The sequence below is a fragment of the Bufo gargarizans genome, chromosome 5 (genome assembly GCF_014858855.1).
Source record: "Bufo gargarizans isolate SCDJY-AF-19 chromosome 5, ASM1485885v1, whole genome shotgun sequence".
NCBI classification, from domain to species: domain Eukaryota; kingdom Metazoa; phylum Chordata; class Amphibia; order Anura; family Bufonidae; genus Bufo; species Bufo gargarizans.
The window spans coordinates 345,461,213-345,488,583 of NC_058084.1; the positions used below are offsets into that span (position 1 = coordinate 345,461,213).

The window sequence follows — 27,371 nt, forward strand, 5'->3', positions numbered from 1 at the left end:
TGGTGCTTTTTTTTTTTTTTTTTTTTTTTTACACCTATACAGGTTCGATGTTTATGAATATAATATTAAATGGTCATGATCAGAGTTCTAAGTTTTTTTTTCCTTTCTCTATTATCTCTCATTGCTGAATCGTTATAGGTGTTAACCCACAAGTATAAAAAAATTAAATTTCCACTCACTTATCAGCTTATTTGGAGGACTTTCTTCCCTGTCTGTGGGTGGGCAGCAGCTCAAGCACCTTCATCTTCCAGGAAGCACTGCAATTAGCTCAGGTTAACCCCTTCCTCCCATGCATCTAGTCTCACATATAGCCCCAGAGATACATATAGGGGCAGATTTATCATTAGCTCAAGGCAGAATAATGGAGTGAAAAAGTCGCAAATTTTTGCGCAATCACTAAAACTGCACTGCACTATGCTTGCCAGTTTTCTGAAAGTGGGCGTGTTTTCTTATGTAAATGAATCTCTAGACAGATTTACTATTGCGACTATTTAACCTCTACAGGACCGCCGCACGCAGGGATGCGTCTTTGCGGCGGCCCTGTAATTCCTCCTGGACGCGCCGGCGCATCATCTCGCGAGTCGCGAGATTTCCTGTGAACGCGCGCACAGGATGGATCTACAGCCTGCCAGCGGCGATTGTTCGCTGGCAGGCTGTAGAGGCGATTTGTTTTTTTTGTTTTTTATATTTATTTATTTTTTATTTTATTTTTTATACCCCCTAAAAGGTATATTAGATGCTGTTTTGATAACCGCATCTAATATACCTGCTACCTGGTCGACCACCAGAGGACACAGGCAGCTCTGTAAAGTAGCACCAATGCTGTAAAGCTCCATTCAGAGGTCCGTATGTGTTTTGCGGATCCGATCCATGGATCCGATGATCCGTAAAACACATACGGACGTCTGAATGGAGCCTGACAGGGGGGTGATCAGGGAGTCTATATGGGGTGATCACCCCTCTGTAAGGCTCCATTCAGACATCCGTATGTGTTTTGTGGATCCGCAAAACACGGACACCGCGGATCCGCAAAACGCATACGGACGTCTGAATGGAGCCTTACAGGGGGGTGATCAATGACAGGGTGGTGATCACCCTATATAGACTCCCTGATCACCCCCCTGTCATTGATCACCCCCCTGTAAGGCTCCATTCAGACATTTTGTTTTGGCACAAGTTAGCGGAAATTTATTTATTTTTTTATTTATTTTTTCTTACAAAGTCTCATATTCCATTAACTTGTGACAAAAAAAAAATCTCACATGAACTCACCATACCCCTCACGGAATCCAAATGCGTAAAAAAGTTTTGACATTTATATTCCAGACTTCTTCTCACGCTTTAGGGCCCCTAAAATGCCAGGGCAGTATAAATACCCCACATGTGACCCCATTTCGGAAATAAGACACCCCAAGGTATTCGCTGAGGGGCATATTGAGTCCATGAAAGATTGAACGTTTTGTCCCAAGTTAGCAGAAAGGGAGACTTTGTGAGAAAAAACAAAAGAATCCATTTCCGCTATCTTGTGCCAAAAAAAAAAAATCTTCTATGAACTCGCCATGCCCCTCATTGAATACCTTGGGGTGTCTTCTTTCCAAAATGGGGTCACATGTGGGGTATTTATACTGCCTTCGCATTTTAGGGGCCCTAAAGCGTGAGAAGAAGTCTGGGATCCAAATGTCTAAAAATGCCCTCCTAAAAGGAATTTGGGCCCTTTTGTGCATCTAGGCTGCAGAAATGTGTCACACATGTGGTATCGCCGTACTCAGGAGAAGTTGGGCAATGTGTTTTGGGGTGTCTTTTTACATATACCCATGCTGGGTGAGAGAAATATCTCTCTAAAAGACAACTTCTCCCTTTTTTTTTTTTTTTTTTTTTATACAAAGTTGTCATTTGACAGATATTTATCTCACCCAGCATGGGCATGTGTAAAAAGACACCCCAAAACACATTGCCCGACTTCTCCTGAGTACGGCGATACCACATATGTGACACTTTTTTGCAGCCTAGGTGGGCAAAGAGGCCCACATTCCAAAGAGCACCTTTAGGATTTCACAGGGCATTTTTTACACATTTTGATTTCAAACTACTTCTCACGCATTAGGGCCCCTAAAATGCCAGGGCAGTATAACTACCCCACAAGTGACCCCATTTTGGAAAGAAGACACCCCAAGGTTTTTCGTGATGGACATAGTGAGTTCATGGAAGTTTTTTATTTTTTTGTCACAAGTTAGTGGAATATGAGACTTTGTAAGGGAAAAAACAAAAACAACAAAAAAAAAACCTTCATTTTCCACTAACTTGTGACAAAAAATAAAACTCACTATGCCCATCAGCGAATACCTTTAGGGTGTCTACTTTCCGAAATGGGGTCATTTCTGTGGTTTTTCTACTGTCTGGGCATTGTAGAACCTCAGGAAACATGACAGGTGCTCAGAAAGTCAGAGCTGCTTCAAAAAGCGGAAATTCAAATTTTTGTACTATAGTTTGTAAACGCTAACTTTTACCCAAACCAATAAATATACCTTTTTTTTTTTTTATCAAAGACATGTAGAACGATAAATTTAGAGAAAAATGTATATAGAAATGTAGTTTCATTTGAAAAATTTTACAACTGAAAGTGAAAAATTTCATTTTTTTGCAAAAAATTCGATTAATAACAAAAAAAGTAAAAATGTCAGCAGCAATGAAATGCCACCAAATGAAAGCTCTATTAGTGAGAAGAAAAGGAGGTAAAATTAATTTGGGTGGTAAGTTGCATGACCGAGCAATAAACCGTGAAATTAGTGTAGTGCAGAATTGTAAAAAGTGGTCTGGTCATTAAGGGTGTTTAAGCTAGGGGAGCTGAGGTGGTTAAAAAGTCGCAAAAAAAGGCGCAATTTCACTCCAGTGAGGACCATGCTTATCTTCTGAGACTTTTTAATAGAACATGCAACTTTTTCGTAAAGATGTGCGACTTTTGTAAAGCTGATTACTGACTGATAAACTGCAACCGTCAAACCACATTCATTACAGTCTTAGGCCTCATACACATGACAGTAATTTTTTTACGGTCCGCAAAACAGGGTTCCGTTGTTTTGTGATCCGTGTCCGTTTTTTCTTCCGTGTGTCTTCCGTGATTTCTGAAGGATCACCAGACATGAAGGAAAGTTAAAAAAAAAAAAAAAAAAGTCGTTTTGGTGTCCGTCTGGCCGTGCGGAGCCAAACGGATCCGTCCTGACTTACAATGCAAGTCAATCGGAACGGATCCGTTTGACGTTGACACAATATGGTGCAATTGCAAACGGATCCGTCCCCCATTGACTTTCAATGTAAAGTCAGGAGTCCCTATCGGAGTTTTCTCCAATCAGATGGTATATTTTAACTTGAAGCGTCCCCATCACCATGGGAACGCCTCTATGTTAGAATATACCATCGGATTTGAGTTACATCGTGAAAACTCAGATCCGACAGTATATTCTATCACAGAGGCGTTTCCCATGGTGATGGGGACGCTTCAAGTTAGACTATACTAGGAACTGTGGACATGACTGCTGCCTGGCAGCACCCGATCTCTTACAGGAGGCTGTGATCCGCACTATTAATTGTGCATATCATAGCCCCCTGTAAGAGATCAGGTGCTGCCAGGCAGCAGGGGGCAGACCCCCCTCCCTCCCCAGTATTAAATTCATTGGTGGCCAGTGCGGCCCCCCCCCCTCCCTCCTTCCCCTGTATTAAATTCATTGGTGGGCCCCCCCCCCCCCTCCCTGGGTCAAGACAGGTTCTATTGCCTGGATAGGCATTTGTAAATAAACTCGCATTACGGATGCGGACCCAAAACTTAGCAAATTGCAAATTGCGGTCCCCAATGCACGGAACGGCCGCACAACGGCCATGTGCATGAGGCCCAAGGGGGATATTTATGTTGCTATTTACACGTTATTTTTGTGGAATAACTTGTGACTCGCCATTTTTCTGAAGTGGTGAGAGGGGCTGTGACCAGCGGGGCTAGCACATTATCTTCATTCACTCCACTATTACTCTGTCTCTATGCCGAGGCCTGCACCATAGCATGACTTTAGCACATCCTCCAGCTGTGCAAGGGGAATCAAAACTGGAGATGAAAACACTGGTCTTGATAAATGTCCCCCTTATTCCATGTCTCTGGCCTATTAGGTTGTCATGTTCAGGCTGATGATTTACCATGGTGAAAAGGCGGCCGCTTTCTCTGAAAATTAACTGCAGAAATCTAGAAGAAGCCTAAACTTTCTGCTGTGTATTTGAGGTATATACTGCTGCCAATCTGCATGCTGGGGTGAATCAGCATGTGGCTAGCCACTGCTTCTCCACTTGAAAACGTCTTCAAGAATTGTCATGTCATTGTCATGTTAGCACTGGTATTCATGTTGAAAATGTGAACATACCCTTACAGCATTTGCCTCTGAGACTTGGCGTGCCTGCTTCTTGCAGCTTTCTAAATGTTATATACTTACTTAATAACATTAAACAAAATGTAAGAAAAGACGGAAAATAAGTTCTATTCTTCTGCTGTAAATTTTTATAAAAATATGTATCATAGGTATATACTGGGAATTGAACCTAAAACCTTTTGTACAGCATGCAGCAGCCTTACCCATTACTGTATAGAAGTATTCTAATGTTTTAGGAGGATTTTCTGTACTTGGTAAATAATATTATTATTAATAATTTTTTTTTTTTTTTTATTATACCTGTGAAGAAAAGAGTACTTGGGCACAGAAAATCCTATGTTTACTATAGAGCCCTCCCTATACACTAGTCCTAGTAAGTAAGGCTGCTGCCTACTACTTGGTTCAATTTGCACAACATAACTGTGGAACAATGTCAGTTTGTGATCGTGGGGGTCCAACAATGGGACCCCCGCTGATCAGCTGTTTGAGAAGGCACCAGCACTCCTGCGAGCGCCGCAGCCATCTCGCAGCTCACCAAGCACCGCGCTGTACATTGTATAGTGGCTGTGCTTGGTATCGCAACTCGACTGATGAAAGTGTCGTTACTTGGCCTAAGAGAAGGCTGCGGCGCTACTGAGAGTGCCGCAGCCTTCTGGAACTGCTGATCAGCGGGGGTCCCGGGTTTCAGACCCCCACGATCAGTATTTAAGTCTTGGAAAAACCCTTGAAATCAGAAAAATGTGTGTGTGTGTGTGTGTATATATATATATATATATATATATATATATATATATATTCATTCATTCATACTATTAAATATCATAAAACAGTATTTGTTATCCCTCTAATCAGAACTCATACAATATATTGAATATTAATTATAGTACAATAAAAATGGTGCAAATGTTTTTCGCTTCATTTCAGTAATATGAAATTTATTTAAGATCCTGCCTGTGATGAAAACGGCTCATTAAAGGGGTTCTCTGGGATTTACATATTAAAGACTTAGCCATCAATATGAGACCCCCCCCCCCCCCCCCCCCCCCCCCGCCGATCTCATATTGAAGACCTATCATATGTTATTAATATGTAAATCCAGGAGAACCCCTTTAAGGGCTTATTCAGACGACCGTATGAATGGGTCTGCACCCATTCCGCAAAATTGCAGAACGGATGCGGACCCATTCTTTTCAATGGGGTCGCAGAAAATGCGGACAGCATACCGTGTGCTGTCCGCATCCATAGTTCCATTCCGCGGCCCGTAAGAAAGAGAGAGGGTAATTCTTTTTTTTTTTTTTATTGTACATAAACCAGGATCAAAAATAATTAGCTTATCAATGAAAGATCAGGTGCCTGACCTTTCATTGATAAGCTAATTATTTTTGATCCTGGTTTATGCAAGTCCTATTCAATTGCAGACAATAATAGTCATTTCTATCATAGTGCCGGCCTTGTGCGGTCCGCAAAATGTGGAACGCACACGGCCAGTATACGTGTTTTGTGGATCCACAATTTGAGTACCGCAAAACACTATCATCTGAATGAGCCCTAAGTATAGAAAATCCTCACACAGTCCTGTAAATTTTGTTTCTTTAGTAAAAGGCTGTGGGCTCCTCTCCCAAACCACAACTTCATTAATATTCACTGCACTGAAGTGAATATTAATGAGGTTGCTGATGAGCACCCTAACTACTCTGGGCCCCTGACTGCAGTACTTTCAGCACTGCCCTGATGGTGGTCCTGGGCCAAATAGACACCAGTGCGTGCCTTTAGCCCTAATATTGTACACAGAATGGAACAGTATTGCAGCCGCTTAGTTCTGAGTAGGTTTTCATCAAATGAAGGGCTTGTTCACAGCACCGTATGGCTTTGTCAGTGATTTGTGGGCCGTTTTTAACGGATCCGTTTTTCAGTTTTTTGTTTTAGTAGTGTTTTTGGTTCCATTCTGATTTTCCGTATGGCATATACAGTAATTACATAGAAAAAATTGGGCTGGGCATAACATTTTCAATAGATGGTTCTGCAAGAACGGATACAGAAGACATACGGAGTACATTCTGTATGTGTTCCATTTTTTTGGGCGGACCCATTGACTTGAGTGGAGCCACGGAATGTGATTTGCAGGCAATAATAGGACATGTTCTATCTTTTTTTTTTTTAATCAATAAGATTTTTATTGAAGATAATTTTTCAATAGACACAGTGACAAGTTACAGAAAGAAAAAATGTACATAAATAATAATATCCAGACAGAAACAGGGACAAATAATAGACAAAAAGGGTTCCACACATGAGTACTAAGAATATGACAATCAGACAGTATGAAACTGCACTAGCCATGTACAATAACAATAGCAGAGACAATAACCACCCCTCACATTAGTGGTGCTGCATATGACACTCTGCACAAAGAACACCTCAATAACGTACATTATCAGATAGTTAAATTCGTGCATTGAAAGGAAGGGACATATCTCAAGTGTCCACTCCCCAGGGAGCATGAGCATGAATACATACATAGAACATAGTCAAAGAAGGCAGTGAGGCAGAGTATCTGCAAATGGACTGGACAACCAACACAGCCACCTATTGTGTAACGCTATTCTTTCCTTCACCGACGCGGCAAATGTGAACTCACAGAGCATATGGAAGTTCACCGCTTTGATAACATCATTAATTAATGGAGACCTAGCATCTTTCCACTGGCGAGCGATTACTTTCTTCGCAGCAAACAAGACATGTGCTACTACTCCTCTAAATTCAATAGGTATGCTCCCTAGCCCTATACCCAGAACTGCCAACTCAGGAGTTAATATTTCTTTAATCCCGGATGCCTCTGCCAAAACCTTAGAGACTGAGCCCCAAAGTTCAATAAGATTGGGGCACGTCCACCACATGTGGAATGGGGAACCTATTTGACCACAACCCCGCCAGCACATCGGAGAGTAGCCAGGGGTGGAATGGGCCAACCTATCTGGTGTGAGGTACCAGCGTAATTGGACTTTCCTGTTCTGCTCAGTATGATTGATGCACTTCGAGCACTTCATGGACCAATTCATAGCATCCGACCATTCTCTCAGCGAGAATTCCTTCCCCATTTCAGCCTCCCATTTAACCATAAAAGGTTGTTTGCACTTTTTGCCTGAGGACAGCAAAAACACGTACCAGAATGAAAGACTAGAGTGAGAGGTAGTTCCCCCCCTCCAACAATTTAGCTAGTGTCCTGCACTCATCTCCCTCCCCACCAATTGTGAGGGAGGAGAGGAAATGCCGCAATTGTAAATATTGGTAAAAGAGGGAATTAGGGATCAAATAAGTGGAGTGTAGTGTCTCAAACGTTTTCAGAGTGGAGCGGTCAAATAGGTTCCCCAATGAATTAATTCCACAATTAAGCCAGCTAGTGACTTGAAGTGTAGGGATATGATATTCAATAGCCGAGATGGGAAGATGCTTTTTCTCCAAGGGAAAGGATGTTTTAGGTTTGAAAACATGGGTCCATGCAAATATGGTCACTTGCATCGTACTTAAGGGCATAGAGAATACGAGGGGTTTTAACAAGTGAGCCGCCAAAATTGACTTTAGGGATCTCCTTCTAACATAGTTCTCCTCAATGTTAAGCCATCCGTGAGATGCTTTAGGGGCCCACCATTCCATGGCCTGATCCAATAGGTTAGCCAGATAGTAGCTGTATAGGTCCGGGACTCCCAAACCACCCGTGTGGAGGGCTGGGTAGAGCACTTTTTTGTTAATCCTTGGGCGGGTGCCTCCCCAAATAAAGTGGAGCATATCTGATTGTAATTCCTTAATACAGGATTTAGGAATTTTTAGGGGAATGCATCTGAAGATGTATAATATCTTTGGCAGTACCATCATTTTAACTGTATTAATTTTTGCCATCCATGAAAGAGTAGCCTTGCTGTAATTGGAGTAATCCTTCTGAATATCGGATCTCAAGGACTTAAGGTTGAGGGGTAACAGTTCTGCCAATGAGCTTGTCAGTTCAATCCCCAGATATCGTATTGACTCAGCGTTCCAATTGTAGGGGAACTTCCCACATAATTCCTGCTGTAATTCTACAGGCACATTGATGGGCAAGACATTAGTTTTGCCAACGTTCAGCTTGTAATACGATATCGAGGAATACTGGTCCAAGATTTCATTAACCGCCTGAAGCGATGTTAAAGGATCAGAGAGCGTCAAAATAACGTCATCCGCATATAACCCTATAGAATGCATTTGTTTCCCCACCTTAATTCCCGAGATCCGAGCACAGGTACGAATTTTTTCCGCCAGGGGTTCCATCACTAGTGCGAATATCAGGGGTGATAATGGACACCCCTGTCTAGTCCCATTAGTAATCCGAAATGGCGCTGACAGGAATCCCGATGCTAACACCTTTGCTGCAGGTGATGTATACAACCCCAGAATTGCCTGAAGTATATGCCCTCCAAATCCGAATTTCCGGAGGGTATGGTCCAGGAACCCCCAGTGCACTCTATCGAACGCTTTTTCAGAATCCAGAGAAACAAAAATCGTAGGGGCCCTGGACCACCCTGCAATCTGAATTAAGTCAATCATCCGTCTTGTGCCATCTCTACATTGCCTTCCTGACACAAAGCCCACTTGATCATGTTTAATCAGAGCAGGCAAAACTACATTGAGACGAGAGGCTATTATTTTGGCAAACAATTTAAGGTCTGCGTTCAGCAGGGAGATTGGTCTAAAGTTCTCGGGGGCATCTGGAGTCTTCCCTGGTTTAGGTAAGGTAACTACCGTGGCTGATAACATCTCTGGCGGGACATTCCCTGTGGACATGAATATATTAAACAGCTTGACCAGATGAGGGAGCAGCGTACTTTGGAAAGTCTTATAGTACTCCACTGGGAGCCCATCTGGCCCCGGGGCTTTATTGGACGGTGAGGCCTTAATTGCCGCAAGAATTTCCGTATCTGAGATTGGACTGTTCAATGTAGCCAATGCATCCGCAGATACTGTGGGGAGTTTAATAGAGTCTAAAAATTGTGCTATCAATTCAGACGACGGCTGTATTGTGCTATCATCTGACTTTAGATTATATAGGGAAGAATAATACGACGCAAAGGCGTCTGCAATTTCCTGGGGATGCGTGTATACACTACTTCTGTATTTTAATGTGGTTATCCTGGCCGCAGCTGCTCTGCTCTTTAACCTACGTGCCAGTAGTGCCCCTGCTCTGTCACCCGAGTGATAAAAATTAGAGTGCATACGCTTCATGCCCATTTCCTGCCGGTATAGAAGAATGACTCTGAGCGCCTTCCTACACTCCTGCAGGGAAGCTAATGTTGAGGGGTTATTGCTAAGTTTATGATCCTTTTCTGCAGACTGCAGTTTATTTAGGGCATCTTGGAGTGCTTTGCGCCTGCTCTTATTCAGTCTAGCCGCAAGCTGCAACAGAATCCCCCTTATAAACGCCTTATGAGATAACCATAAGAGGTTCGTGCTAGTCTCAGGAATATCGTTGAACTGCATAAACTCTTTCAATGTGTCTGTAATCTTTTTAACTCTCTCAGGGCATTTAAGAAGGAAGGTATTCAATTTCCACTGAGGGTTGGGAGGGTTAGGGAGACCGTCCTCAATAACAATACTCACAGGGGCGTGGTCAGACCACGTCGCTCCCCCAATGTCGGCGCTTATGACCCTATGCAGGAGGCCTTTGGACACTAAAATATAATCAATACGAGACTGAGATAGATGTGAGGTGGAAATTAAAGTATAGTCTCTCTCATCGCTATGCTGGTACCTCCATACATCATGGAAAGCAGATTCATATAGCGTCGTTTGTAGCTCCATGCGCCTACGCCCCTGCACTGACCTGCAGTCTAATTCAGCGTTAATCGGGACATTAAAATCTCCGCCCATTACCACCTCCCCAGCCGCCATCTTTTCCACCTTGTTGAACAACCTCCTGCAGAAGGCCACCTGCCCGACATTGGGGGCGTAAACTGAAACCAATGTAAATGGATTCCCATCCAGTGTGCATATCAGAATAAGGTACCTCCCTGCAGTGTCTTTCACACATTTCTTCAGGGAGAAAGCAATTGACGATCTCACACCGATAAACACCCCTGCTTTCCTCTTCCTCTTAGCGTGTGAGTGATAAATCACAGGGAAAGTTTTATGTTTGCATCTAAAAGCATCTTTCTCTAGCAAGTGCGACTCCTGAACAAAAAGCACATCGCATTTAGCCTTCAGGGCATCAGACCAAAGTTGCGTGCGCTTAAACGGAGTGTTCAAACCCCGCACATTAAGAGAAAAGACTTTAACCCCCATTAGTTATACATACAAGCACCCTTAACATACGTTGCACCATTCTTCCATACCCGACCCTCATGACGAGCACATACATGGCGTACAGTAAGCATATCATACTCATAGGAACCAACCAAGTAAAAGAAAAGAAAAACAGTACATAGGGAAAAGAAAAAAAAAGAAAATGGAAATACAACATGGTCAGCCATGCTTAACTAGCCCGACCAATAAGAACACGGTCCAAAGACCGAACAGTAGAGTCCAGATAGGGCAGAGAAATAAGCTCCCTGCTGCAGGCTACCGCCAACAAATACAAACAGTGGAATGGTTACTCCCGATCGGGTTAAACTCACTCATCAGGCAACGTCCCAGTCCGGAGGGATCTTATCTGGTCGTGCGGCAGATTCTTTTGCCCGATGAGAGTCCTCAGTGATAAGGCCCCACTCAATCATTCGTCGGTTGGCCATCTGCGGCGAGTTGAAAACCTGCAAGCCGCCATTATAGGTGACCAGCAACTTTACCGGGAATCCCCACCGGTATTTTACTTGCTTTTGCCTCAACACTGCAGTAACCTGCGCAAATTCTCTCCTCTTCGCAAGGGTAGCTGCCGATAGATCAGTGAAAACCGCAATACCGGTAAATTCTTCCGATGGGGTTGGGTTCTGTCGTAGTACCCTCAGGAATGCTTCTTTAATGGTATAAAAATGGATCCTAGCGATGACATCGCGTGGTAGAGACGGGTCGAGCCCCTTGGGCTTAGGCACTCTATGTATGCGGTCGATTATCAAATCCCTTTCAGTGGATTCAGGCAGCGCTGCTTTAATCAGTTGCTGTAGGAGGTGTTCCAGCTCATTCGCCTCCACAGACTCAGGAACCCCACGGATTCTAACGTTGTTTCGTCTGTGACGATCCTCCAGGTCCTGCAGCTTAGCGGTGAGTTTAGCGATGTCTTCCTCCATAGCCTCATGGGCATCGATGAGGGTGTTATGAGAAGCCGCGAATTCGGCCATTTTGACCTCCAGGTGGGACGTACGTTCCCCAATACTCTGAATGTCCTTTCGGAGATCTTTCATCATTCCCATCATGTCCTCTTTCATTGAGGAGCGCAGGTTCTCCAGCATGGAGCGCATAATATCTGCGTTAAGTTGGGTGCCATCTAGGGAATCTCGCACAGGCCCTTGCCTGTCTGCAGTACCATGCGTAGGTGGCGATGGCGTTCCCGCCGGAGAGGCCGGCGCGCCCGCCTGAGGTGGGGTCCCACTCCGGTTGGGCTCTGCTGGCGTCAGTTTGCCGAAGAACTCGGTCAGTTTCACTGGAGCAGGACGCCTCCGAACTCTCCCCATGACTGCAGCCACTGTAGGTCACTTTAGAACGCAGTAGTAATAGCTGTGAGCTGCTGGAAAGCGGTCAAGCCCGGAGCAGAAGCGCTATGCGGCCGGCGCCATCAACGTGCAGGCCACGCCCCCCGACATGTTCTATCTTTGAACGGAAACGGAAGGCATACAGAGTACATTCAGTTTTTTTTGTGGAACCATTGAAATTAATCGTTCCGTATACGGAACTCAAAAAACAGCCTGTATACGGAACACAAAAAAAGTTTGTGTGAACGAGCCCTAAGAATAATTCTAGTAAATCTTTGTCTTGTTGCAGGTAAGCAGAATGCACAGTCTCAGGATTTTGACGCTCTTGGTCATGGCTGGGAGCCTGAAGCTAGGATCTGCAAGGAGTTCTTTAAGTCACCTGTTTAAAGGAGTGAAGGTTCCTCCAGCAACTAAAGGGGATCCCGGGCAGCCTCTCTTTCTCACACCCTATCTGGACAGCGGGAAGATTGATGAAGGTAAAGAAAGGAAAAATTCACCTGGTTTTCTATATTACGGTGAATGAGTCATTTAGATATAATCTCTTCCACTAAAAGTTTAGGTTTTACAGTATTTTCGCACAGGGTTTATACTTTGTGTCCTTCCATCTGGATTTTTACGGATGGACGGTCTGCAGCATATTTCTGTACCAAATCTCGTCCACATGTGGAAAAAAAATGCTTGGAAGTTGACTTGTGGTCAACGTGGCTTGTGAAACCTACAGCTTGACAATTGACCTTGCACATTTTCACTGTAGACTTATCCCTTGCATTGCACAGAGTAAAATCAGCTGCTGATCTTCAGCGGATCTATGACAAATCCACATGTAACCCAAAATTGCTGCAGACTCTCTTTCGCTCATTTTATGTCCTGTGTAGACAGATCCCAAAGAGGTATTGGGCCGGGCAAAATAGGAGGGGACTTTACATGGTGTTGGAATCTCTTGACCTCATTGTTCTGCTCCAGCAGTCTCCACCCAGCTGTTCTTTATTTGGTGTAAACACTACAAGTCTCAGCATGCTATTACATCTGTATTGCAAAACCGGAGAGCCACTAGACGACACTTCACAATCTGAGCACAAAGCACATGGGATTACAGGCACCAAATGGCACAACCAACAAATGGTGACACAAGACAATATTGTTGGATTTATATAAAAGGCCGTTTATCAAGGATCAGAAAAATACGACAGTTTTATTCCAGAAATAGCGCCGCACCTATCCAGGGGTTGTCTGGTAATGCATCTCGGCTACATTGAAAGGAATATGGCTGAGCTGTTATACCCCACACAACCTGTGGACAGGGTGGAGCTGTTGTAGGAACAAGGCAGTCATTTTTTTCTAGTCCAGGAAAGCACCTTTTTTAAATGAATGACTGGTTCTTAGGATTGTCCCTCTATTTTAGATGGGAGGGTGTCTCGATCTCTGCACCCCACCTTTCAGCTGTTTGGAGGAGCTAGTGTTTGCTCTGTTAGCTGTGCTTGCTTTGTCCCATTCAAATGAGCTAGAGAGAAAATATGTCTGTAGATAAATCTTTAACACACCTATGGGTCATAAAGAGATACTTTCAGATCGGCAGGATTTTTTAAATTATAATATTAATTATTAATATAATTAGAATTAATTACTCTTTTATTTCAGCACGTGAGTTAAGCCTTGTAGGAAAACTGCCAGGGTCAAATGTCAAGAGTTATTCGGGATACCTCACTGTGAACAAGACCTACGACAGCAACCTTTTCTTCTGGTTTTTTCCTGCACAGGTACGTGCACTAACTGCCTTCTATATCTAGTATCTTGTCGCATCCAGAAGCTTTAATGCCTGTGGAGCACAGGAGGTCCTAAGACTCTGGATCTTGTGCTACAGTGAAACCTTCTACACGAGCCAGTGTAGTGTAGAATCCCATTCTGGTCTAATATTTTCAGGAATTGGATTATTCAACTTTTTTACCTATAATATTTCAGTCTAGACAGAATTAATTCTCAATCTTTTTCCAACCCTGGCCGCCTTCCAACCTTGTTTCCTTCCTTTGGCCCCCCTGTCCTAGCGGGTACCCAGGGGTGGAGTTCCGAACTGAGAGGAAGAAGGAAGCGACATTCTTTAGAGTGCGCTTGGGGATCCGTCTCTGTTCACTCTACTTTTCTATTTTCTTCACTTCTGTGTTCTTTTTTTCGGTCACTTCTCTTTTCACTCTACTTCATTGATTCCTGTTTTTCTTCACTTTAATTTATTTATATTTTTTTTATTTCTGTTTACTTTTCTCAGTCAGTTCGGTTTTCTTCACTCTGTAGCCACCTAATCTTGTGCCGTAGACCCCCATTTATGGAATTTTCACCTGTGGCCCCTTGGAATATCCTTTGACCCACAGGGAGCCATATGGCGCGAGGTTTGGAAGCTCTGTTCTAGAGTACAGCCACACAGCGCAGAATGACAAAGTCTCCATGCGTTGCATGCGGGTTTGTCTTGGATTTTGCTGTGGATATACCACAGACTTTATCCTCTGCATTGAAAAAGATGAAATCCACAGCACAATTTATGATAGGTTACAGATTTATTTCCATACTGAGGATCAATTTACTATGTGTATCTTTTACACATCATGCAGTTGACTTGGCTGTCTCTGCAACGTTGCGGATTTTCCACCTGCAATTCTGTGGTGGAAAATCTGCGGCTTATATGCCACGCATACCAGTACCCATAAGGGTAAGATCTGCAGCTGATCTGGCTGAAATCCACCACCACAAAAAAACTGCCGAAAATAGGCTACCTTTCTCAGCGGAATCGCTCCCAAATTCACAGGGGTCTTCTGCTTTGCGTTGCAAACATTGAAAGCTTTGGGTAAAACCCGAAGCATAAATTGATATACAGCTAATTGAAAACCGACAGGGGAAGTCAGTTTACACTGGGTTTTCTCCACAGGGTGTGGATGAAATCTCAATCAGTGCCGCAGATTTTCTGCACAATATTCTGCTGCTGAGAATCTGCACCATTACTCCATGTGTGGACGTACCCCAAAGACTCAGTAATTGTGAATACATGGTTATATTATCAACACTCCATGTTTTAAGGACTCTGTATAGACAAATGTAGATGTAAAGTGAATGGCTTTGTCTTTAGTTATTCTGAGTATCTGCAGCAGATGGCGCTGTTTCACTTTTTTATTGTAATATGAAATGGGTATTCTTTCCACCAGTTTTTTTCTGATTCTTCTTTAAAAGGGGTATTCCCATCTATGACACTGATGGCATATCACTGGGATATGACGTTAGTGTCACATGGGCGCGGGTCCCATGTCTGGGACCCACTCCTATCTCCCTGAAGTGAACAAAGAGCAGCCTTGCCACCCTCCGTTCACTGCTGTGGGAGTTCTCAAAATAGCGAAGCATCGACTCTGCTTTTTCTATCAGCCCCATAGTGATGAATAATGAGGTGACCGCCTTTATATGGTGCCCTTTCTAAAACAGATGAGCACGCTTGCTTGGCTATTTTCGGAACTCCCATAGATGTCCAGTGTGCTCCCTTTCTCTTGGGGGCCCTGTTCTCTAGATAGGAGCGGGTCTTAGTGATATGCCATCAATATCCCAGATGAACCAACCCCTTTAAATGTTCGGGTTTTTTGTAGGTTGAAATGAAGGCTGTTAGAAAAAGTATACTTTCATGCTAAAAAGCAGCAGTTTTACAAGTATTAAAAATGTTTAAGGTAAACTGTCAGGCATGGCTAGGGAACATTGCTCCCTCGATCACGGTGATGCACTTCTGGGATTTCACCCCTCAGAAGCAGTGGTTGCAATTGACCAAGGCAATTAAATGTCTGTGATTGGCGATACCAAACAGCAGCCACTCGGCTTCTTAGTGGGCTCCATGTTTAAACCCCGGACTTTCCTCTGGGCCATTCTTCTGTTATTCCTGCTGAGCATTTTTAAATGAAGCCATTACCATTTCCATTGTCAAAGAGTGTCCCCATGTAATGTGACAGGTTGCGCATACCCAGGGACACCCCCATCCCCCCTTCAAACTGGTAACACTCAGCTTGGGCACAAGAGAGAGTTATGAGGGAACATTTTTCAGAATTGTTTTTCTCTGCAGAATTAGAAGTATTTACTAAAGACGCCATATCTGGAAAGCCTCTAGGTCACTGTTGGCGAACCTATAGCACAGGTGCCAGAGGTGGCACTCTGAGTCCTCTCTGTGGGCACCGGCAACCTGGAAAAAGTCTCTTATCAGTAGGCGGCCAGGTACATGCAGGTGAGGCTCTATATAACCGTATACTAGCGCTATATAATACTGGTTAAAGAAGCGCTAGCTACCAATTGCCCAAGGTTCTGTTGTGTGCCTAAAGCACTTACTGCCTGCAAGTGGATTAAGTGCTTCCTATCTAGAATTCAGAGCAAGATCAGCCTGTGAAAAGATAAACTGCTCAACTCGTTTCTACGCAGGGGGTAATTTTCCCCCCATGTCATCAGGAGCAGAAAAAAGATTGGCTCTAGAGGAGAAAAACGCCGTCCGCCACTGATGGTGTGCGGACAGCATCTACCCGGCCCTAGCATGGCCGTAGGCAGCCGCTCCGAATGCGGGTCTAAATACAACATGCCCCGCGCCCTGGATGTGCGCCAGTGGCTGCCGACCTACCCTAGGGGCCAGCCGTGATGTCAGATAACAGCCACAGGGGAAACACTCACGGCACTGGAAGGTAACGGGGGAACATCATAGGCGGCTATAGAGAACTCCCAGCAATAATCTACATTAGCTACAGTGTGGGGATCAGAAGAGGAAACTTTGCAGAGGCGAAAATACAGTTATATCACCATGTGAGGAAATCGCATAAGGCCATTATATATCTTGGATGTCAAATAGATAATATCAGATGGCTGCTGTCCATTATGAGCATGTCCATTGTGCCTAAATAGGGACAAGTGACACGATGGGGCACATAGGGTGAAAATACTGCAAATACTATGATGATGCCTGTAGGTAGTAGATGTCCCTAATCCCCACCATGAAGAATAGGAGTTCACGTGTGTGTCCCTAATGTGTAACGGGAACCAATATACAGTAAACCACAGTGGTTTTTAACTCTTGTCACCACACCACATTATGAGCTTGCTGGTTATTTAGTATGGCTGGTGCTTCATTTCTGTGAGAATGGCTGTAGTAGTAGTAACAATATAAAAATTGACTAAAAGAGATTTTGGAATGGGTAGTGTTATTAAGGGGTTAACTGTAAACTGACTTTTTTTCCTTTATAGCTCAGTCCAGAGACTGCCCCAGTTTTACTGTGGCTGCAGGGGGGACCAGGAGGTACATCCATGTTTGGCCTCTTTGTGGAGCATGGACCTTACGTCGTGAATGAGAACCTGACGTGTAAGCAAACACCCTTTTATGCCTATTTTACTGCATAAAAATGTTATTGTGCATTTTAGTGAAAAGAGTCAGAGGGAGCGGAGTAACAGAGTAGTCGTAGTCATGAAGACACATAGGTTTGCACAGGAGCTAAATACACAAAACTAGGATCGTTTTTAAATTTTTTATTTTTTTTGGGGGGGGGGTTTCTAAAGTTGCTTTATTTTATTGTAGATGCACTGGACACAGGAGCAGCACAAATGCTTAAGTTACAAAAGTTCTCAAAGGGATTTCTACAGGTTTATTGGCAATGGGTTTACAAGTCACATCTAAATTTGCTCAGAATTTCACACCAAAATTGAAATATCACTCCAAGGGAGGAGAGTAGGATATATCCATATCTGATCGTGGGGGTCCAACTCCCAGCACCCGAACTGTTTGAAGAGACAGCGGTGCTGCAGTGAGCACTGTGTCCACCTCACGCGTACCAGGCACAGTGAAGTGCGTTGTATAGCGATTGGTACTGCAGCTCAGCCTCATTCACTTGAATGGGACTGAGCAGCGGCTAGGTCACGTGACCCATGAACGTGACATCACAAGCCTATGAAGAGGCCTTAAGTGCTCACTGGATTGCTGTAGCCTCTTCAGACAGTGACAGCTAAATGCTGGGTCACTTACTGAAATTGAGGCAATCATTTTTCAAACGCAATGGGGGAGATATATCAAAACTGGTATAAAGGAAAACTGGCTTAGTTGCCCATAGAAACCAATCAGATTGGTCCTTTCATTTTTAAGAGCCCATAAGATGCACCTAGGTTTTAAGGAGTAAAATAAGAATCAGGGAGAAGTGAGTACAGAGCTAGCACAGGGATCTCTGTATTCACTGCTCCCCGTTCCTAATGTACTAATAAAGCGATCATTGGTATTCACCCCATAAGACGCACTGCCATTTCCCCCCTACTTTTGGTGGGTGAAAATGTGTCTTATAGGGTGAAGAATATGTAAAATTTCTCAAACTTTACACGGTCTGTGATTTGGGCAGCATATCGCTAACGAGCATTCATACGAATGTTTGTTAGCAATAATCTGCTGATGTAAAGGTGAGTTTAAGGGGTCATTCACACGACCGTGGTTTTGGTCCGCATCTGAGCCGCATTTTTCGTGGCTCGGGTGCGGACCCCCTTTACTTCAATGGGGCTGCAAAAGATGTGAACAGCACTCCGTGTGCTGTCCGCATCTGTTGCTCCGTTCTGTAGCCCCGCTAAAATTATGAGGCATGTCCTATTCTTGTCCGTTTTGCAGTCAAGAATAGGCATTTCTATAATGGGCCTCCTGTTCTATTCCACAAATTGCAGAAGGCACACTGGCCGCATCTGTGTTTTGCGGACTGCAAAACCCGGCACGGTCGTGTGAACAAGCCCTAAAAGTGAGTTTGTCTTCATGTATAGTCCACAGTAAGACTAGGCCGCTGGCCCGTCGCTGTAGGATGATGTCAGTTTCAACTCCTAATTAACCTCAATAGTTACTTACAACTTTGCAATTCTCATAGGGATACAATGAGGTGGTGGTAGTGTCAAAATTGCCATTAATCTGTGTGGTGGTAAGGCAACTTTTTTGGCTTCTGCGTTCTTTTAATAAACACTGTCATGGTTAAATTGTTAACATGCCGAGATGAACTTTGTTTTTTGTAACTCTTAAAATGTAAAATATGCCGGGGTCAGACGGCCTCTTCTTGTGTAAATATCCAATGCAGATATTTTCTTTTTGAGTAGTTATGGGAGTTCACGGCTTCATCCAAATAAAGGGGATATGTGTATAGAAACATCTGCTATGGGGATATTTTGCCTTGCTGTTTGGTAATCGCTGCATGTTCCTGTTCTTCTTTGTTATTACAGTGGCTCATCGGGAATTTTCTTGGACAAACAAATATTCAATGTTGTATATTGATAATCCCGTAAGTCTCATTTTACTTGTAATTCTACTTAAGGAGATAAAGTCAGCTTTCAAGAAGGCCATAAACATTAGATAGAAGTTGGATATGGTTGATCAGCAGTTGAAGAAACAAACATCTGGTGAACGTTCGTTTCCCTGACACAACCATACACCTATCAGTCCATATTGGCCGTTACAGTTGATCAAACTGACCATACACGTACAATAAAACCAGGCGACGGATGAAAGATCTTTCTGGGGAAATTCTTTGGACGAAAGATATATATATATTTTTTTTGTCTAACTATCGGCCGAAAAATATTAAATGCGTCCGACTTCTTTTCAGGCGATAATGATGGGTCTTCGCAAATGATCATTGTTTAATTTTAACCGACAAATGTTTGTTTCGGTTGAAATTGTCAGTTTTGATCAACTTTAGACCAATGTGTCTGGCCACCTTTTTTAACGGAGCTTTGTGGCTTTGCTGAATGACTTAAAAAATACAGCAACTTCTTAATGTATTTGTTAAAACAGTGCTGCCCCATTTATACATCTTTAAAGGGAACCTGTCACCTGGATTTTGTGTATAGAGCTGAGAACATGGGTTGCTAGATGGCCACTAGCACATCTGCAATATCCAGTCCCCATAGCTCTGTGTGCTTTTATTGTGTAAAAAAACTGATTTGATACATATGCAACTACTTGCAGTCCCCATGTAATAATTCCGGAGCATCTATTCTTATGGCTCTATGTTGTACTGTTCATTTATTATTACTGCTGTGAGTTATGAATCAATTGCCCACGCCCTCCAGTAAAGGTCCAGATGGGTGTTATCTGTGCAGGGACACCCCAGAGCAACACCCAGATAGACCTTTGTTGCAGACTGCTGGCAATTCATTCATAGCATCTAAAAGGAATAGTTCACTAATCGAGCAACACAGTTATAAGAATAATGCTGCAGAATGCAAATGGTTATCAAAACAGATATGTTAGGAGAGATGACAGCTCCTCTTTAAAACTCACCATAAGCATTACATAAAATATTAGGGGAGATTTATAGATTTATCAAGACTTGTTTTTCCTTCGCCAACTTTCATCCCCCATACACTGGACTGAGACGTGCCTAATTTAGACAGCTGCCTTTTAATAAATTAGGCATATCTCTTGCACTCTACATCAGAAAGTCCAATCAGTGGGCTCCAAGCTGGGGTAGATTTTTCATATAATATGAAATTTTCAAAAAAAATTGGCATAAATTATAGTAAATTTGTTGTGTCCCCATGAAGCTGTGGTCCCTTCCACTTAGCCTTGGTAAGCCTTTTCAGGAAAGTGGCGTGAGCTGTGGAAAAGGACCAAAAGTTGCAAAGATTTGAGGCCAGTTTTCTGATATAAAGCCAATGATAAAATAAAAAAAAGGTACCAAAACTGATGCAATATACTGTAGTTGCCTGTTTAGATGGCCCTTTTAACCCATTTTGATTTCATAAAGTGAACAATCATGTCATCTATTGTGTTCCATGCCACCAAAGAATAGAATAGAATACATTTCTAATGTCTAATATTTGAGCCTACCCTTACTGATGATCTCTTTCACATATCACTAGGGTACTGTTTCCCAATCAGCATTTCTTTAGTCACAGATTACCCAGAAGACAGCCGCAGCAAAGCTGTCACTTTCAGTAGCTCTCTATCAAACACTCATTCGGCCATCAGCCATCTCTCCTGACTCCATTCACATACAGCTTGGTTTGGCCATGTGTGTACTCATTGAGGAGAGAGAATCGGACATTTCTGACAGCGTATCCCTTAAGTGAGCAAAAGGATTAGGCGTTTAAATTCAGGGAGCTCCCCTTACACATTAGGATGTCAGCTGGCCCCACCAAAAACTGGGCTTGACAGACAGTAGTTCAGTTTGTGAGTGGTAACCTCATGCTTGCCGCCTTCTTCTCTATATGATTATAGTGTGCTTTGCCTACCTGATGAAACTGGGAATAGCAGTCTTCCTGGGAATGGAATTTTTTTTTTTTCCCCCACCATGATAATATGGTATATGTCAGCTGTTTTTGAACACACTCTATATAGATTTACTACCATAATAAATTGTGTTCTTTTGACCTTTTTAGGTTGGAACTGGTTTCAGTTTCACAAGAGACGACCGGGGATATGCGGTAAATCAGGATGATGTTGGCAGAGATTTGTACAGGTATGGCTTTAGTAATCAAAGCACCAGCTCTAAGAATGTGTAAATCTATTCTTCTAAAAGGTTTAACTCTTATAAAAGGTGCATATGGTCAAGAGTGTCTGAATAGCAGGTGTACCACATGGCACAAAAAAAATGTAAACTTAGACTAGACCGTATAGTTGTGCCAGATCAATCACAGTGGCTACAGCTTTATGATAAATCTAATGTACCTCTATACCACCGACTAGTTGGTTTATTTTGCTGCAGAATTTTGGGCCAATTTTGATGCAATTTTAACACCCCATGTCTCAACGTAAGCCATGTCCCATCCTTGCTGTGCCACAACCACTTGGCAGGTGAGGTGCAAAAAGCATGGAAGACACTCGGCAACTATGGCACGCTTCTTGTGGACCAGAATTCTGTGCCAAGAATAACAAAAACAGCGGTTATGGATCCCCCCTATCTTCTTACCAACTGACTCCCTCCGAACTGTACAGATATCTGCATGAATGGCCGTCAATCATTAATGAGGGAATGCGCAGGAGAATACTGGGTACAGAGGAGGTGTTACTAGTGACTGACATCTCTGTATACACACATAGTGAATGCTATCAAACACTGATAACACCTCCCCTGTGTACAACTAAAGTCAGAAAGAGGAGAGATAAAAATGTATAAATTATAAAATGAATCTTTTCTCATAAAACTATACATCAATCTACTCAGCTCCTCCTGCTCTATAACCTGCAGATTGCCTTGTATTTTGTGGTAACAGGTCCTCTTTAAATTCAGAAGAATAAACCTTTCTTTTCCGCCACAATACTACATTGGACGGCTAGAGCCACTGGGTCACAGTCTGATGGCTGCAATATGGCTCCAGCTGTATATTCAGTGTCAGGAATGGGATTGGATCCTGAAAAGACCTGTTGGGGAAACATTTCCTAAGCAAACTTTGGGAAATGTTTCCCAATTGTCCTCGTCATCTGACCTGGACCATTTCTGGGATGCTGACTAATTCAATGGGGCAACGGGATTATTATCATCATGTTCTCAAAATCTTATTTCCAACATCTCTCTTGATCTTCTTTTTAGTGCACTTACTCAGTTTTTCCAGATATTTTCAGAATATCAGAAGAATGAGTTTTATGCCACAGGAGAAGTGAGTATGTATTTTAATACATTGTCTTTGGAGACCTGCTGATTGATGTAGCAGCAAGCAATATTGTGTCCTACTCAGTTAATTTCTCTTTTGGGCACCCCTGTGCTCATGCTGTCAGGAGGAATCCCGGCCGGGTTTCCACGGTCCGCTCTCGGCCGTGTGCATGAGGCCTAACTGATCGAAATAACTGAAGTGTGAACTCGGCCTGGGGAAAATATATGCAAATTATCATGTCTATTATCTGCTGGCATCAGGTTTAGGAAAGCTAATTTGAATATCTTTCCTAGAAACCCATATGGGCATCGCCTACAGTACTGCGCACACATACTCTGCATAGCAGGGGGTCTCCTTAATGAGAAGGAGTACCCCTTGGACAATAGTAAATAAAGATAAGCAAAATCTAACAAATGAGTCAAAAATATTAGACTTGGTAACTTATTTATTGAGGAAAAAGATCCAATATCACATGTCTGTGAGTGGGAAAAGTATGTCAACCGTTAGAATTAGCAGATAATGTGAAGGTGAAGTTAGAGTCCGGTGTTTTCTATCAGTGGGATGACAATCGGGTGTGAGTGGGTGACCATTTTTTAGTTAAAGAACCGGGATCTGTCAAAGTCTGATTTTCACAACTTATGTTTGTAGAAGTGTATCATGGCGTGAACAAAAATTTCTCTAAAGAGTTTTGACTACACCAATCCACAGTCAGACAGTTTGTGTACATAAGTAGCTTGAGAAAGACGTGCGTGTCGAAACGTTGCTGTTTTTTTCGGTGTGAATAAACACAAGGATTTGACTCAAGATTAAGAGTGCTGCGACTTCCCTGAAGGTTTCTTTTCCCACAAATCTGTATATCAATCTGCTCAGCTCTTTCTGCTCTATATAACATGTTTTCTGTAGCTCAAATACAATGTTCAAAGTGACAAGTTCCCTTTAACAACAATGGTGTGCATGGCAGGATTCCAAGAAGAAAGCCACTACTCTCCAAAAATAACATTACTACCCATCTGCTGTTTGCTAACGATCACCTGGACACGCCAGAAGGTTATTGGAACACTGGGGGAGATTTATCAAACTGGTCAAAAGTAGAACTTTGCTTAGTTGCCGATAGCAACCAGATTCCATCTTTCATATTTCACAGCTCCTTTGGAAAATGAAAGGTGGAATCTGATTTGGTTGCTATGGGCAACTAAGCCAGTTCTACTTTACCCCAGTTTGATAACTCTCCCTAAATGTTTTGTGGACAGATGAGTCCAAAATAGATCTTTTTGGGTTATATGAAAAGCATTGTGTTGAGAAAGGAAAACCCTTCATTCCAGTATAAAAACCTCATTCCATCTCTGACACACGGTGGTGGTACTATCCACCAATAGTTTGGGCCTCTTTTGCTGCATCTGGGCCAAACAACTTGCCATCATTGATGGAACAATGAATTCTGAATGATGCCAACAAATTTAAAAGAAAATGTCAGGATATCTGAGAACGTGGGTCATGCGGCAAGACAACGACCTTGAGCCGTTCTGCCAAAGAATAATTAAAGAAGAATAACGTTAAAGTTTTGGAATGACCAAGTCAAAGTCCTGACTTGAATCCGATAGAGATGTTGTGGAAGGACCTAAGGCAACCAGTTCATGGGAAGGAACCCACCAATGTAGCCGAGTTGAAGCTGTTTTGTACAGAGGAATCAGCTAAAATGCCTCAGAGTCGATGTGCAGGACTAAGGGTCCATTCACACGTCCGTGGTGTGTTGCCGACCCACAAATTGCGGATCTGCAACACACCCGGCCGTCACCCGCTATAGAAATGCCTATTCTTGTCCGCAGCTGCGGACAAGAATAGGACATGTTCTATCTTTTGCGGAGCTGCTGGCCAGAAGTTTGGGGCCGAAACCCGGAAGTTCGGGGCCACGCTCCGCAAATGCGGAAGCAGAGAGCACATAGCGTGCTCTCCGCTTCACGTCCGGGCCCATAGATGGGTCCGCACCCGTTCCGCAAAATTGCGGAACAGGTGCGGACCCTTTTGCTGACGTGTGAATGGACCCTAATAAATAATAACTGGAAACGTTTGCTTGAAGTTATTGCTGCACACGGTGTCACACCAGATACTGAAAGCAAAGGTTCACATGTTTTTACCAATCACAGACGTGGGATTTTGGATCATTATCCTCAATAAATAAATGACCAAGTCTCATATTTTTTATTCATTTATTTCATATTCATTTGTTTGATTTCATTGTCTTTATCTACTTCAAGGTCAAATGTATGCAGAAAGATCGAAATTTCTGAAGGCTTCATAAACATTCATGCACCACTATAATCTCCATAGTGTGCACTGGTCTTTTTAGAACAAATCTGTCCCTGTGTGACCCTGTAGTGCTGCTGTGTTACATTTGTGCACTGTGGGGCAGTGTGATCCCATGTACTCAGTCCGTCAGATTCCTCTAATGATGAAAACAATAAAACATTGCACAGGTTATCGTCTACCTTACATGTATTATAAGCATAATAGGAGTGCATCTCCTCCTTGCTGTCGTAAATGAAGTTCTGCAGCAGATGGATTTTGCATTAACTGCCTCAATGTATCGATCCATGCATTGCTGACAGTTTCCTGAAAAATACATGTTGTTCTGGCAGCTCTGTCTCTGATGGTTTATGTGGATGTTTTCTTCTTTTTACATGTGAATTTGCTGCAGGATTTTGGATGCAATGGACGATGTGTTTCTCTGTTTTAACAGTCCCTTTATTGTTGGAGTATATAGAAATAATGATATAGGGGGCGCCATTTGGTACCTCCCTCTATTAATCCGAGTAGAAAGCTGCTGCAGAATGTCTGACTTCAGAGGACCACTGGCATACATTTAGTGCATATGTGCATATTGATTTTTATTGAGTAGTTTCCCTGGAGTTAACCATTTATTGCAGGTTGGTGTTCCAGAAAAAGCCGCCTGTGATGACCTAGTACTTGTATACTCATGATCACTGAGAGAAAATTTAGACTAGCACATCCAAAGTCACAGGTGCACATCCATAAATCTAACATACAAACAGCAAAATATGGCAGCGCACTGTTATACATGCAAACAATACAACTAGGGATTAACCTACCTACATGAAAAATGGAAGCTCCTTGCGCACATTTTTGATCAAACGTGTCGGGGCCATCTACCAACGTCAAGGTGGCTTCTTCAGATGGGTACCTAACACTAACAGAACTGCCTCTCCTGGGCCTAGCCTAAACCTACAGTGTTGAGGGTGGTGTAGGAACCAGCTATATTTATATTCTACTTACAAGCCCTGGTATAGTACCACTTTAATCTATAATAATCCCTAGTTCTATTGTTTGCATGAAGTATGTGCTGCCATATGTATTTTGTTTGTTTTATATGTGGATGTGCCAGAGACTTGCCGCAGATTTCAACCTTTTATTTGCGATGGGTGAAATCCATAGCATATCTGAATCCAATTCTGCATGTAACACACGTGGATTTGTTGTGTCTGTCAGTGCCAGGAGTGAATCTACTGTAAGCGTCCACAGGATTCCTTATGATTTCCTGGGAAGATTATAATGTAGCTTGTCACTACAGATGCCGCATCATCTCTTCTAGATTGCAGTTCTTCACCGTGTTCTTATGTAGAGAATTAGGCCTCATGCACACGGCCGTTGTTTTGGTCCGCATCCGAGCCGCAGTTTTGGAGGCTCGGATGCGGACCCAGTCACTTCAATAGGGCCGCAACAGATGCGGACACCACTCCGTGTGCTGTCTGCATCCATTGCTCCGTTCCGTGGCCCCGCAAAAAAAAAAAATAACATGTCCTATTCTTGTCCGTGCTTTGCGGACAAGAATAGACAGTTATATTAAAGGCTGTCCATGCCGTTCCGCAAATTGCGGAACGCGCATGGATGCCATCCGTGTTTTGTGTATCTGCGATTTGTGGACCGCAAAACACACAACGGTCGTGTGCATGTAGCCTTACATGAAGTTGCCCCTAATTCAGACAAGGGGCTCTATATATATATATATATATATATATATATATATATATATATATATATATATATATATATATATATATATTCCTCTTCTTCATGCTTTGTTTTACTGTTTTTCTAACCCTCATTGATTGACTTTGCCCGGCATGTTTTACGCTTCTTGCCAAAATGAAAACCAGTTGTTGCATTTTGCTGAAAGGAGGCAAACGGAGGAAAGGAATGTTTTTTTTTTTTTTTTTTTTTTTTTTTTTTTTTTATCTCTGGATGCCCCGAGCTCTTGTGACTAGGAAGCAATTGAATGATGGGCAGCTTTTCTACATGCATGATGAGAATTGCTGATGTAAATGATCGGCCTTTAATTTTGCTAAAATACAGTTAATGCTTTTAACCCTTTTGTTAACAGTGGCCTCTGAGAGCTTTGTACCTCCATTTTTGTCCACCCCCCCAGGGGAAGAGTTTAGTTTTGTACCATAATTTAAAGATAAGCTCCAGGAACAATAGATGTGCCCTAGTTCAGGGCCTGAGGAGGCAGCGCATGAATAGACTTTCAGGGCCTCCTCAGACCCTGCACTAATTATGTTCCTTAAAAGCAGCACTCTAGGGATTTTTTGGACCTAGGGCATTAACTCATCCACAATATTCATCCCAGTTAAATTGCATCCATACATTTTGTATTCTTTCATAATGTGTTACGTGATCCCCAGTCTGACTAGTCCAA

At 42.9% G+C, this 27,371-nt stretch overlaps 1 protein-coding gene across 5 annotated transcripts in view; it reads left to right on the forward strand.

Annotated features, from left to right (window-relative positions):
* The window catches only part of CPVL (carboxypeptidase vitellogenic like), a 112,816-nt gene that overhangs the window by 15,796 nt on the left and 69,649 nt on the right, over positions 1-27,371 (forward strand). For all 5 annotated transcript variants that reach the window (XM_044294678.1, XM_044294679.1, XM_044294680.1 and 2 more), the window contains 6 exons: positions 12,348-12,534; positions 13,697-13,815; positions 17,300-17,414; positions 19,289-19,347; positions 21,449-21,528; positions 22,600-22,666. In XM_044294678.1, the coding sequence (XP_044150613.1) occupies positions 12,357-12,534; positions 13,697-13,815; positions 17,300-17,414; positions 19,289-19,347; positions 21,449-21,528; positions 22,600-22,666 (618 nt within the window). In that variant the 5' untranslated portion in view covers positions 12,348-12,356. The remainder of the gene's footprint in view (positions 1-12,347; positions 12,535-13,696; positions 13,816-17,299; positions 17,415-19,288; positions 19,348-21,448; positions 21,529-22,599; positions 22,667-27,371) is intronic.